Genomic DNA, 14,286 nt, shown 5'->3' with positions numbered 1-14,286 from the left:
ATCCTTTTGAAGTATACAATTCATGCTGGGCAAGGTGGCTCATACCTATAATCACAGCATTTTGGGAGGCCGAGGGAAGGATTGCTTGAGCTCAGGAGTTTGAGACCAGCCTGAACAAGGGTGAGACCCTGTCTCTACCAAAAAAATGAAAAATATTAGCCAGGTGTTGTGGTGCGTGCCTTGTAGTTCCAGCTACTTGAGAGGCTGAGGCAGGAGGCTCACTTGACCCCAGGAGTTTGACGTTGCAATGAGCTATGATGATGGCACTGCACTCTAGCCCAGGTGACAGAGCAAGACTCTGTCTCAAAAAAAAAAAGTATACAATTCAGTGGTTTTTAGTATAGTCACAAAGTTGTGCAACCATCAACGCTATCTAATTCCAGAACATTTTCATTACCTCCAAAAGAAACCCCATACCCATTAGCAGTACCTCTCCATTCTCCCTATCCACCAGCCCTTCACAATCCCAATCTTTCTGTCGCTATAGATTTGCCTATTCTAGACATTTTATATAAATGGAATAATACAGGATGTGGGCTTCTGTGTCTGCTTCTTTCCCTTAGCATAATGTTTTCAAGGTTCATCCATTTTGTAACATGTGCAATTTGATTTTAGCTGGTGTCTAAGCACAAAAGTCTGTCTTTGAGATAGTTTCTTTAGGATGGAAGAACTGGCTTCAGCTTTGCCCACTGTCAAAGGCAAACAGGAAAAGAAAAGCATCAGAGGCAGCCAGAGCTCAAAACCAACTCCTCACTGAGTTGAAACAACTTTCAAAGTCGATAACCTTCCTCTTTCTTTCCCAGCTCCTCAAGTCTCCCGGCATTCCTCTTCTGTTCATAGATAATTGTTCTTTTGGAAAGTCCTGGAGAGTATGTGGTGGCTACAGTGTTCAGGGGTGCTTTAAAAAGTGTTCTTTCTACCTGTAGTGCCAGCTACTTGGGAGTCTGAGGCAAAGAGGATTGCCTGAGTCCTGGAGTTCCAGGTTATAGTGAACTATAATGCAGCCACTGCACTCCAGCCTGGGCGACAAAGCAAAGATCCTATCTCTAAAAAAAAAGTGTTCACTCAAACTGCATGTCAGTCCTATTTGGTAGCATCTCTCTGCTTCCTTTGAGCTGGTTCCTGTGGGATGTTGAATAAGAGGTAGAGTTACTATAAGAGGTAGAGTTACTAAAGGCCTTGCTGTGGGAAGTGCTAATCCAGACTGCACAGGGTTTAGTGTTTATCCTCTCCAGTAGCTCAGTTTGAACTCTCAGGTAAAAGGAGAAGGGAAGTTGGGGGAAAATCCCTTGTATTTGCCAAACCGAAGTGGGTTTTCCTAATGATGATGAAACCTAGCCTTTCTAGTGGATACTTTTAACTTCTTGAGGCCAGGATTGAGAGACTGTGCCATGAAAATAATTTGGTCCTTGCTTAGTACTCAATATTCTCCCATAAAGAGCTTGATTTGTGGTATGGATGCATTTCTAAGAAACTAGAGATTGGCAAAAATACTTGTCACTGTTGTAGTACTTGGGAAAGCAGGATCAAGATAGAGGCAGAACTGTGGGCATTCTTAAGCTGGGGCAAGACGGATTTCTTCACTCTTACCTGTTTCCCATTTTGCCAACATTTAAAGCCAAGAACAGCTCCCTCTGGGCTCAGCTGTGGGCTAGACTGGGTCAGGCTGTAAAACACTTTGGCAGGTTATTGAGAGGAAATTGGCTGCTACAGGCAGCTGGGTTCTTTGCCACGAGTCTTCATTTATTCATTTATTTAACCTACATTGATTGAGCTCATGGTTGAAGTCTGTACAGAGTTTTGTAGAGATTTAAATGAAAAGGAGAATAAAAAGATCTAGTATGCTGTCCAAAAAGCTGCAAATCAGGCAGGCAGATTTAAGTGTTACATAAATTCAGAAGAAATAGGGGATGGGGGCTAAGAGTTTGTAAGCAGGGAACGGTCTGTGTAATGTGTAAATGAAGTTATTGGGCGCCTAAGTGTTCAGTATGAGTTGACTGGGAAAATGTAGAGGCTGGAGGTGAGATAAAGAGAAGTGGATTAGGTCAGGAGAGAACACCATCTTGAGAAGTCTGGACTATATATCCTGTAGCTAGTTAGTTTAAATATTTCAAAAGGAGAAGCCATGACATAATAACATTTTATGTGGTGCAGCACTGCCACTATGGTGGTGCGGAAGGAATTGAGAGGGAAGAATTGGCAATTCGCGAGTCAGCTGGGAGGCCATTTTTGTTTAGCCAGAAGATAAGAACACCCATTAAAACAATGGGGGCTGGGGAGTGTGGATTTCAGAACTATTTCAAAGGGAGAGTCAACGGAATTTTGTTACAAAGCACTATGCCTCAGATAAAGGTACTAGCTCATAGGGAATTCAAAGGGAGCTAAGCAGCTGTTTGGGCAGTTTGAGGCCAGGAGAGGGACCTTGGTAATGGTGCTGTGCATCAAGACAAAAGAAGTAAAAAATTTTTTAGGTTCACATTGTTTTCCTCTTGAAGAGCTCCTGGTTACCTTTCAGAAATACCTTCTTTTTCCAGCACCCTTTATAGTCACCACGACTCTCTTCTTTTTTTTCCTGAACTGTGGAAACGTAGTCCTTCCGCCAAACTCTAGATGGTTGCGTCCGAAACAGACTTTTCAATACACCTTAGTGGCCCGCCCCCTGATCCAAGCTACTTCCGCCACGCTGTGCGCGGTGGGACGCATTTCACACCGCCTCGCAGCACTCAAGATGGCACGGCTTCCTCCTACTTTTGATTGGCTGGATCATTCCAGTCTTCCGTCTTCATGAGGAGGGCGGGATTTATATTTGATCGACAGCTATTTTGGTCAATGGACGAAGGGTAAGGGCCAATGAAGCGCTGGAATTGGAGACCCTCCCCCGTGTGTGGGAGGGTGTTTTCCCTGGGGCGGGGTAGATCAGAGCCGGAAGCAGGAGGGGAGAGTCAAACAGGAAAAGAAGGGAAGAAGGAAGAAGAGGGTAGAGGAGGAGAGGGAGGAGGAGGAGGGAGGTGGCGGCGCCGTGGCGGAGGAGCAGGAGCAGGAGGGGGATGGAGAGGAGAAGGCTCCTGGGTGGCATGGCGCTCCTGCTCCTCCAGGCGCTGCCCAGCCCCCTGTCAGCCAGGGCTGAACCCCCGCAGGTAAGGGGGAGGGGGCGTCCGGGCCAGGTTGGGGGCCTGGGGATTGTCGAGGCCTGGCTGGAGGGGTCTGAAGGAGTATTGTTGCCAAGAGTTGAGGGGTCCCAAGAGGGGCGCCCATGCCTGGCGTGGACAGGATCTAAGGGAGCGTCGGTATTCAGCTGAGGGATTCCTGTGACGGTTTTGGGGCAGGGAGTTGGTAGAGGCATGGTGCTAAGCGAGTGAGGGGCCTTTGAGACGGCAGGTAAGTTAGGTGGGATGCGTTGACTTGTGAGAGGATGGTGGTGCCAAGCCGGGGCATGTGGAGCGTATTCCTACCCCCCCCCCCCCCGTAGTACGGGCGTCTGAGGCAGCAGTGCAGGGTGTACGTCTGTTTGTGTAGGGGTACACAGGACATTGAGCTCCTCTGAGAGAGAAAGAGGGGATCCTGAAAGGATGTTTATTTCAGGCTGGAAAGGGGAAAGTTCTGAGGCCATCTTGGTCCCATTTTTTAATGGTGTAAGGCATGGCACCCTTGGAAGCAGGTTGTTGGAGGCAAGATCTTGGAAGTCAGGTGGGATGAAGTAGAGTGGAACCCCTCAGGAGGAGGGGCACACTGAGCCCCAGCAAGCTCTTGCTATTAGGCTGGCTGGCCTGGGAGAGCAAGTCACTGATGCCGATCTGAGCTAGCTCAGGGCTTTTGAGCAAAGGGTGTTTCTGATGCCAATATGGGCAGCAAATGGAGCACCCCAGCTTTTCTTGCTGGGTGGCTTGCTCTTTATCCAGGCAGAGAAGCGTGCTTGTGCTGATTCCAGCTCCAGCTTGCATTTCGAAACCCTAATGGGAGCGTTACTGTTGGTGCCAAGTTGGGTGGGGTGCAGCAGGGGGAATCACCCCTCCTTCTTTGCATTTGGCAAGGCTTTACCATTCTTTTTTCTTCACTTTCTGTTCCTTTCCCTGTTTTTTTCAGAAAGGCATGCATACACAGACAGCATAATGACAAAGTCTGTACAACTTAGTGCTTGAACTTCATGTTGTGATCAAGAGCAGAAACTGAGTGCCCTCAAAATACTTATCTTTTCCCTAAGAGTTTAAAGGCTACCTTTTCACAAGTGCATCTTGTTTTGCCCATTAGTGTCCTCTATCTTAAAAAATTAATTTTTTTAATGAACTGAGATTCACATGACAAAATTAACCATTTTATTTATTTATTTATTTTTTTTTTGAGACAGAGTCTCACTTTGTTGCCCAGGCTAGAGTGAGTGCTGTGGCGTCAGCCTAGCTCACAGCAACCTCAAACTCCTGGGCTTAAGCCATCCTACTGCCTCAGCCTCCCGAATAGCTGGGACTACAGGCATGAGCCACCATGCCCGGCTAATTTTTTCTATATATATTTTTAGTTGTCCAGATAATTTATTTCTATTTTTAGTAGAGATGGGGTCTCGCTCAGGCTGGTCTCGAACTCCTGAGCTCAAGCGATCCACCCACCTCGGCCTCCCAGAGTGCTAGGATTACAGGCGTGAGCCACCGTGCCCGGCCTTAAACTAACCATTTTAAAGTGAGCAATTCAGTGGTGTTTAGTACAGTTACAATGTTGTGCAACCGCCACCTCTATCTAGTTCCAAAACATTTTCATTACCTTAAGAGAAAATCTCGTCCCCATTAAACAGTTACTTCCTGTCTTCCCCTTCCCCCAGCCCTTGGGAACCACCAATCTGCTTTCTGTCTCTATGGATTTATCTATTCTGGATGTTTCATATAAGTGGAATCCTACAATATGTGTTCTTTTGGGTCTGGCTTCTTTCATTTAACATAATGTTTTCAAGGTTCATCCACATTGTAGCTTGTACCAGTACTTCATTCCTTTTTATGGCCAGATAACATTCCATTGCATGTATATACCACAATTTGCTTATCCGTTTATTTGTTGAAGTATCTGATTTTTCCTCAGAATATATTTATGTATATTGGAAATAACGTGTGAAAGGAATGGAGCTTATTTTCCGGCCTAGTGTATTCTCTTTTCTAGGTTTGGGACCCTTCCATTTTAGCCATTGTTGGGGTTCTTTGTTTTCCAGTGAAAATCATAAACTGATAGGAACAATAGATTTTCTTTGTCCACTATAAAGTTATAACCTTCAGGACTGGTAAAGTTAAGTATAGGTTTTGACAGAACCAAATATAGAATGAACTTTTCCTTTGCACATGTCTGTTTCTGTAAGTATCTCTAAAAGATTGTTCCCAATAACCAGTAAATAAAGTTACCAGAGGGTTGATTTAGGAATGTCAGAGCCTTTGGAGATGGGCTGACCAGTTGTGGGAACTGGATACACTTCTTCAGCAAGGGGAACCATGGAAAGTGGAAGTTCCTACCAGCTCATGGAGCCTGGGAGGTGGCAAAAAGATGTTGGAAGGGGATCTTTATGTCGTATCTTTTTTTTTTTTTTTTTTTTTTGAGACAGAGTCTTGCTTTGTTGCCCAGGCTAGAATGAGTGCAGTGGCGTCAGCCTAGCTCACAGCATTCTCAGACTCCTCGGCTTAAGCAATCCTGCTGCTTCAGCCTCCCGAGTAGCTGGGACTACAGGCATGCGCCACTATGCCCGGCTAATTTTTTCTTTATAGATTTTTAGTTGGCCAGATAATTTCTTTCTATTTTTAGCAGAGACGGGGTCTCGCTCTTGCTCAGGCTGGTCTTGAACTCCTGACCTCGAGCAATCCACCCGCCTCGGCCTCCCAGAGTGCTAGGATTACAGGCGTGAGCCACCGCGCCCGGCCAATATCTTAATTGTAATTTGTCAATCACAAGCCACTCTCTTATCATATCTCTGGTACTTCTAATACTTATTTTGGGGACAGGGTGGCTTTTGTACTTTGTTCCATTTGGATGGATGCTAGCACTGACCAAGAACTATTACGTGGGTACAGTTCCTGCAGAGAAGGGAAAGTTTTTGTAATGAACAATACCCCTGTTCCTAACCACCCCCCAACATACCCTCACCCCCAACACCCGACATGCACTCCTATCCCCCGTGTCATACCCTTGTCTTTTTCTGTTGGTGAGTACTAGATATCGGTAGTGAGATCTGTGTTAACCTTTGGAAGTTACTATATAATTATTAACTCTGAATCTACCACAATTTAGTCAACGTAGGTTTTTTGTTTTTTGCTTGTACAAATCAGCAAGGAAGCAAAATATCCAGAGACCATTTTGGCATAGGATGTACTTCAGGTACTCACTGTCCTTTTTTCAACAGTGACTTCCAGCTAGCTCTGAGTTGAGGAGGACTTACTGTACTCACTCTGTATGGAAAATGGTGTGGGTACCTCATTGCATTTTCCCCTCTTAAATGGACCTATTAAATATAATCTTTTTATATATACGCATTTAATATCAGAAATATACTAGGTGTATTAGGTGGCTTGCTTTCCCTGTTACTAGCTCTGCAGTGGGAACAGCCATTCCTGTTTTTTTTTTTTTTTTTTTTTTTTTGAGACAGGGTCTCACTTTGTCACCCAGGCTGGAGTGCAGTGGTGCGATCACAGCTCACTGCAACCTCGAATTCCTGCCTTATCCTTCTGAGTAGCTGGAACTACAGGTGCACGCCACCGTGCCTGGAGAATTTTTCTATTTTTTTTTTTTTGTAGAGAAGTGGGTCTTGCTGTGTTGCTCAGGCTGGTCTGGAACTCCTGGCCTCAAGCGATCCTCCTGCCTTGGCTTCCCAAGTGCTGGGATTACAAAGAGCCACCACTCCTGGCCTGGAACAGCCATTTCTTGCCATATAGGCAGTCCTAGAAAAGTTATCAGCCAAGTTTATTCCTCTGTGATTAGGAACTTAGATTTAACTCTCTTATAGATTAGGACACTGCAACAGATGTGATTCCTTAAATCTGTAAAGAATGAAAAAACGGTAGAGTCTCCAAACAGTAAGGCCTTGGCGTTTGTTTCCTGCGGTAAAATTATGACTGAGATACATAGAGTTTCTTTCTATTACTGTTTAGATTTAACCAGAATATTTGACAGTATTATTTAAAATGAAGTTTTGGTAGAAATGTCTTTTTCCCTCAGGTAACCCAGCCAGTGGTCTAGGCACAAATCTCAAGATGCAGTCCTTACGTTTCCTCTACCAAGCTTAAAACTTGGAGCTGAGTGGGGGGTCCCAGTTCCTGCTGTTTCTTTCCACTGACCCTCAGTAGTATACCCTTTGGCCTCCCACCTCATCTTTCCTTGCCTTCCTTGGCTAAATCCTTTCAGTGGAATTCAGTAGAATTCAAAGAATGGACATTTACTGAAATGTCTACCCCTTGCAGCAGGCTGTTATTGCTAGGCTCTGAGAACCATCATGTGAGTAACAGAATCCCTGTCCTCAAGGAGCTGGTAATCTTGTGGGAAGGACAGATAACGCAGGCCAAGTGTTGTAATGCAGAGGGATTAATGCTGACTTGGAAGTGCAAACAAAGAACAGCGGGAGCTGTTGATCCTGTGAGGGCAAGAGGAAGATGGGGATCTAGGAGGAGCTTCACGGAGGAAGAAACTTTTGGATAGGACTTTAAAGTCTGATGAGGATGAGTAGGGTATCTGTGGACCAGGAAAGGGAAAACCACATTCCAGTGTGAAGAGTGAGAATGGAGGATGTATTTGGAGGTGGCACATAATCTGTGGCAGAAGCCTTTTCTGTGGGCATGTAGAAGAGCGTGAAAGTAGGTGAGACTTGAAAGGGAGGGTGCGGGACACATGGTAAGGAGGCCTTTCATTCATTCATCTAAGGCTGTGCCATCCAGTAGGACTTTCTGTGGTGCTGGAAATGATCTCTCTATCTGTGCTGTCCAGTTCAGTAGCCTTGTGGCCACATGTGGATACTGAGCACTTCAAGTGTGGCTGGGATAACTGAGGAACTGAGTTTTTTTGTTTGTTTGTTTGTTTGTTTGTTTTTTTGTTTTGAGACAGAGTCTCACTTTGTTGCCCGGGCTAGAGTGAGTGCTGTGGCGTCAGCCTAGCTCACAGCAACCTCAAACTCCTGGGCTTAAGCGATCCTACTGCCTCAGCCTCCCGAGTAGCTGGGACTACAGGCATGCGCCACCATGCCCGGCTAATTTTTTTCTATATATATTTTTAGTTGTCCAGATAATTTATTTCTATTTTTAGTAGAGACGGGGTCTCGCTCAGGCTGGTCTCGAACTCCTGACCTCGAGTGATCCACCCGCCTTGGCCTCCCAGAGGGCTCGGGTTACAGGCGTGAGCCACCGTGCCTGGCCAAGGAACTGAGTTTTTAACCATATTTAATATTTTTTGTGGGGGGGACAGGGTCTTGCTCTGTCTCCTGAGCTAGAGTACAGTGGCATCATCATAGCTCACTGCAGCCTCCAACTCCTGGACTTGAGCAATCCTCCTGCTTCAAAGTGCTAGGATTACAGGCTTGAGCCACTGTGCTTGGCCCGCTATCTAATTTTTACATTTTCATCATCCCCCAAAGAAACCCCATGGCCACTAGCAGTCACTCTTCATTCCACCCTCTCTTCCTCCAGCCCATAGTGACCTCTAATCTACTTTCTGTATCTATAGATTTGCCTATTCTGGACATTTCATAGAAAAGGAATCACACAGTATATGGCTTTTGTTACCTAGCATAATGTTTTCAAAGTTCAACCATGTTTTATTTAGCATGTATCAGTATAAACTTCCTTTTTATGGATGATTAATATTCTATTATATGGATATACTGCATTTTATTTATCCATGCATGACTTGATGGACATTTGGGTTGTTTCCACTTTTTGAATATTATGAATAACGCTGCTGTGAATATGGGTGTACAAGTTTTTGTGTGGGCAAATGTTTGCAGTTCTCTTGGGTATATAACAGTGGAATTGCTGCATCACATGGTAATTTGATAATGTAATCTTTTTTTTTTTTTTTGATATGTAATCTTTTGAGAAACTGCCAAACTGGATCTAGCACCTTTCCAGCACAGGAGTTTGGTATAGTCTATGTAGTGGTAAGGTCATAGGTGGTGGGGTCAGATCTCTTGAATTCTAAATCTGACACTAGCCTTGAGCAAGTTACTTATCCTCTTTGTGCCACAGTTTCCTCATCTACAAAATGGGACTAAGAGTACATACCTTATAGGGTCGTTGTGAGATGGAAAGACAATATATGTAAAGCTCTTGGAAGGTACTCAAATGATTATTAAGTATAATAATCACCACTATTACTGTTATTGGTGGTTCTCAGTGTGTTATGGTTGGTTAGTATCAACTCCCAAACTAAGTTCAGAAACCGAGATCTGAGGAGTTTGAAAGTGACTTCCTTAATTCTATTCAATATCTGAGTTTAGGTTTGTCTTTGTGATCTTTTAACCATGTAGATAACTTTTCATGGTGAACCTATGTGTTTTAAATAGTGGTTCTCAATTCAGGACAATTTTGCCCCACCCCGGAGGATATTTATCAGCATCTGGAAACATTTTTGGTTGTCACAACTTGGGAGTACTCCTGGCATCTGGTAGGTGAAGGCCAGGGATGCTGCTAATCATTCTGCAATGCTCAGGACAGCCCCGCATGACAAAGGCTTGTCTGGCCCAGAACGTCAGTAGTGAGTGCTACGGTAGAGAAACCCTGGTTTAGTGCTACCTGCTATCACCTTACCAGCTCCTATTCATTATTGTGGAGTTTGAGATCAGTGCCCTAAGGAAGAGAGAACATAGCATTGTGAAGTGAATGAAGTAACCTCAAACAACAAGTTTTAGGTGGGACAGCTTTAATATGCTGAATCTCGGTTATTCTCAGGTTTGTTGACATATATCACCAGTCAACTCTGTCTTGTCAGCCAGCATCGAACATTTTGAAAAAAAGCACATTTTTTAGTCTGTGGTTCAGTAAGCTGGTGAGCCTCCCTTATTCACCCAATCTTGAACTTTCTGTCCTCTTGGCTTTGATCTGCCCTGTGGTTGTATTTTAAGACCATGATTTGTTTTTGCCCCAGTGAAAGCCTGCTGGCCAGTTACTTTATTTTCAGTGTCCTCCATAGTCCTATAACTGATCTGAACTGAGTCATGTTCTTAGAACTTTTTCCTTTCTCCACTCCAAGTCTGTATTCTCATTTTTGGCCTCAGGAACATTGGTTCGTTCTCACGCATGCTCAGCCTGCAGAAACCATTAGGTGTTCTCAGGGTCTGCCACGAGGAAAGCTAAATGTTCTGGGCCTCAGGGTGGCTATGTCTAGAAGAGACTCTTTTCTTTAGGTCTTTAGGATGCAGCTCATCAGATGGTGTTCGGCACTAGCAGGAAAGTCTCTATGGATGCTGGGGGTATCTTGGATGGCTTTGGATTCAAAATTCCAACTACCAGCTGGGTGTGGTGGCTTGTACCTGTAATCCCAGCACTTTGGGAGGCTGATGCAGGAGGACTGATTGAGGCCAAGAGTTTGAGACCAACCTGGATAACAAAGTGAGACTCTATCTCTACAAAAAAAAAAAAAATTTAGACAGGCGTGGTGGCGTGTGCCTGTAGTCTTAGCTACTTAGGAGGCTGAGGGAGGAGGATTGTTGAGCTCAAGAGTTGGAGGTTGCAGTGAGCTATGATCACGCCACTGCACCTCAGTCTGGGCGACAGAGCAAGACTCTGTCACTTAAAAAAACAAAAAACACAAAAACCAAAATTCTAACTACCTTCTGAATACCTGGCCCTCCATAACCCCAAGCGGACCTCTTCTTTTCTCACCTTCAGTTGTTAGGTGTTCCCCAGCATTTATTTGAGGGACTATCAGGATCCAGATAGTACAAAGACTTGGGGTCATTCCTTGCCCCTACGATCCTAATCATGGATACCACTAGAGCCACTGATGCCAGAGTAACTGCACAGCCAGTCAGAGCAGCCACTGAGTACTGGGGAGTAGTGGCAGGGGGTCTGGGTGACCCATCTTCTGGGTGGCAGGCAATAGACGGCTGAGGTCTGGCTCGTAGGCACCTCCCTTTTGGACCATCCTTTGTAGTTCCACTAGGTGGAGCAAAGTCTGGCCTAAAAACTGCATGCCCTGTGGAAACCACAAACAAAGAAACATAAATAAATCCAGAACATTTCAACCTGGGAGGTCAAGAAAGGGGAAACAAATCCCATCCTATTGAATTCTAAGGCTTGTTGATATAATTCTGGGCTTTCTCAGTGTGGGAATTAAAATAGGTCATCTTCTAAGACTTGTAGATCACTCAGCTTGTGTGGACTGGGTTTTGGGGATACTCTCGCTTGCTCAGTTACATTCCCATAGCACTGATTTATTTACTTTTGGTTTTCTTCTTTCCATACTTCTGTGGGAAAACAAGATGAGCTGTATGTCTTCTGTTTCTGGTGCCATACTCGTTCTTGTGGTGCCACGGCTAAATTTTGGTTGAAGATCTCAGGTGTTTTAAAGAATTTAACTTAAACTTGTTTTAGAAGAGGTAAAAATAAATGTAAGAGGTTGCAAGAATAGTTGTGGCTTGGAAGGGTGGGTCCTAGAGTGAAGAGTTACAAAAACATATCTGTTTTGATTTTTAAATATCTAGCAAGGCAAATCTTATGTTGTAACACTCTTTTATTACACATTCTTTCAGATCAGAGCCATGTGTTCATGGAGAAAATATTCATGTTTTTCAAAATTGTACATGTTGCTTTTTGGTTTGCCATTTCCTAATTTATCTTCCTCATTTAAATTTCTACCTGGCCGTTTTACCAAACAGAAACAACAATGAAAAAAACCCCATAGCTTAGTTTATTGATCAGATCTAAGTATTTTTCTCTTTTATTAGCTGACTTGGGAGAAGTTGTTAATATTTGACTTTCTACGCCATGATGTTGGAATACTGTAGCTATTTCAGACTTAAATGCATTGAATAGTGTGAGTTCATCCTGTTTACTCCTTTTTCCTTGGGCAATTTATCCTTGAGTTTGCAAATCCCCTTGCTACATTTGTGAAGTGTGAACAGAAAGAACCCTGCTTGGGCATGATTTGGCACAAGGCCCACTGTGGTTGTCTTTCCATTTTCCTTCCGTAGAGCTGGCTGCTGCTTTTGTTTGAGCTTTAAGATACCTTTTACCTTTTTACATTAGGGTTTTGTTTGTTTGTTTTGTTTTAAAGGTGAGATTTTGCTTTGTTGCCCAGGCTGGTGTGCAGAGGCTATTCACAGGTGCATACGATCATCGTGCACTGCACACTAGAACTCCTGGGTTCAAGCGATCCTCCCAGCTGGGACTATTGCATCAGTTTTTAATTACACAAAAACAACACATGCTTATAACAATGGTAAATAATACAGAAATCCAAAAATATTTAGAGTAAAAAGTGAAAGTTTGTGGTCTGGTGTGTACTTTTGGTGTTTTTTTCTACTTATACCGCGTATTCATAGATATATATAAATAATTCATATGTATATAAACAAAATTGTTGGTGTGGGTAGGATTCTTTATTTTCTTTCATTTGTTTTTAAAACAAAAATAGGATAATTTATGTGTAGTATTTTACAACATGCATTTTTTTCTTAACAATATATTGTGGACTGATTTCCATATTGTAGATATACCTCTGATTTTGTAAAATGCCTATATGTTATTGCTTTATACCATGATTTATTTAACAACTACTCCTGGAGAGTACAACTACTGGTGAATGGAGTTTTTGCCATTTCACCTAGTGCTATGTTGATCATTGTTGTACCTATTTCTTCGGATAGTTGTAGAATTCTAGAAGTGGAATTGAGGATTGTGGGGTTACAGGGTATGTACATTTAAAAGTTGGGGTAGATGGTGCCAAGTTGCGCTCCAAAGTGGTGCTGTCAGTTTACAGTTCCATCAGTAGGGTGTGCAAGGGCTCATTGGCCCCCACACAGGTAAGCAGCATTTCTTCACCTACCCAGTCTGCTTATCCTTGAAGATGTGCCTTCTGATCTCGGGAATGTTTCAGTCTACTTCCTCAAAAGCCCCTTAGCTTCCACTCTCTTCCCAACAGCGATCCATAGCTCCCTTTGCTGTGGAACAGGATTCATCCAAGAACAGGGAGCCTGTAGCTGGAGTAGGGTAGAAATGCCTGCCCAGGTGCTGAAGCTAGTGGTTTATCATCCCCTGGAAGATGTTGGGCATGTGGCCTGGAGCTGTTGGCCAATTGGTGTATGGCACACAGGTCTAATTGTGTGCCTGGGCAATCACCTTTCCATGGTGGCCGTCCCAGCAGTAGGAACACTTGGAAGTATAGCAGCGTTGCTAAGAGTGCAGACTCAGGGGCCTAACTGCCTGCATCTGAAGCCTAGCTGTCCACATAACCTTGGGCTTAACTCAGTTTCCTCCTCTGTAAAATGGGGATAATAGCACCTAGCTTGTAGGGTTATTGTGAAGGTTAATTGAGTCAATACTTGTAAAACAGAACAGTGCCTGCTATGTAGTAAACACTTGGTAAATGCTGGCCTTTGTTGTTTTTTGTTTTTTGTTTTTTTTTCTTTTTACCTTCGGGGAAGGCTTAGGGCTTCGCTATTCTCTGACTGGCCCAAGATTTGATTCCAGTGCAGGAATTTAAGAACCTATTTTGGTTAACTCCTACTCCAAAAGGCATGTGAATCATTTTCCGTATTATCAGCCTCGGCAATCAGATGAGAGGTGTTTTTCTTGCAAATGTTTTCCAATAATGAAGTATGCAGTTATTCTCAGAGCAGGTAAGTTAGAATATATGCTATTATTCTTATTTGCACATCGTTGTGCCTGCTTTTGAGTGAGGAGAGGGGGTGTTGCCACCGGTGAGAAGGGTGCCACGTGTCAGGTGTGAGGGGGTTGTTACCACCCCAGCCACAGGGCCAGACCACACGCAGGTATGTCTGTTCTTAGCACACCTCAGGCCCAGTTACCTCTCTGAGCTTTTGTTATTTCCATCAGCATTGCCCAGAGACTGCTCTGAGCCAGTCATTTCTGAGATGAGAGACCCACGTGGTCTGAGAAGTCTACCCTTTCTTCCAGTGGAGTCTGCTGTGGGGAGGGGGCTCCCTGATGCCTGTCCCCAGCCTCCAGTTGGCACTTACTGTTCTGAGAGGAGGATGGTTTTTGAGGCTTTTTAAAAATTAACAATTTTATTAATATTACAATTCACAGACTGTAAAATTCACCCCTTCTAAAGGTATAATTCAGTGGTTTTTAGTATAGTCACAAGATTGGGCCATTA

At 43.9% G+C, this 14,286-nt stretch overlaps 1 protein-coding gene across 1 annotated transcript in view; it reads left to right on the top strand.

Annotated features, from left to right (window-relative positions):
• Window positions 1–2,894: 2,894 nt before the first annotated feature.
• WBP1L (WW domain binding protein 1 like) overlaps window positions 2,895–14,286 on the top strand; it is a 61,393-nt gene continuing 50,001 nt past the window's right edge. Inside the window, exon 1 of the mRNA XM_045568493.1 lies at window positions 2,895–3,137. Coding sequence (XP_045424449.1) covers window positions 3,048–3,137 — 90 coding nt within the window. The 5' untranslated portion in view covers window positions 2,895–3,047. The remainder of the gene's footprint in view (window positions 3,138–14,286) is intronic.

The sequence above is a fragment of the Lemur catta genome, chromosome 14 (assembly GCF_020740605.2).
Source record: "Lemur catta isolate mLemCat1 chromosome 14, mLemCat1.pri, whole genome shotgun sequence".
Lineage (NCBI taxonomy): Eukaryota > Metazoa > Chordata > Mammalia > Primates > Lemuridae > Lemur > Lemur catta.
Note: the sequence above shows the minus strand (reverse complement) of the source record. Positions and strands in the feature narration are given on the sequence as shown.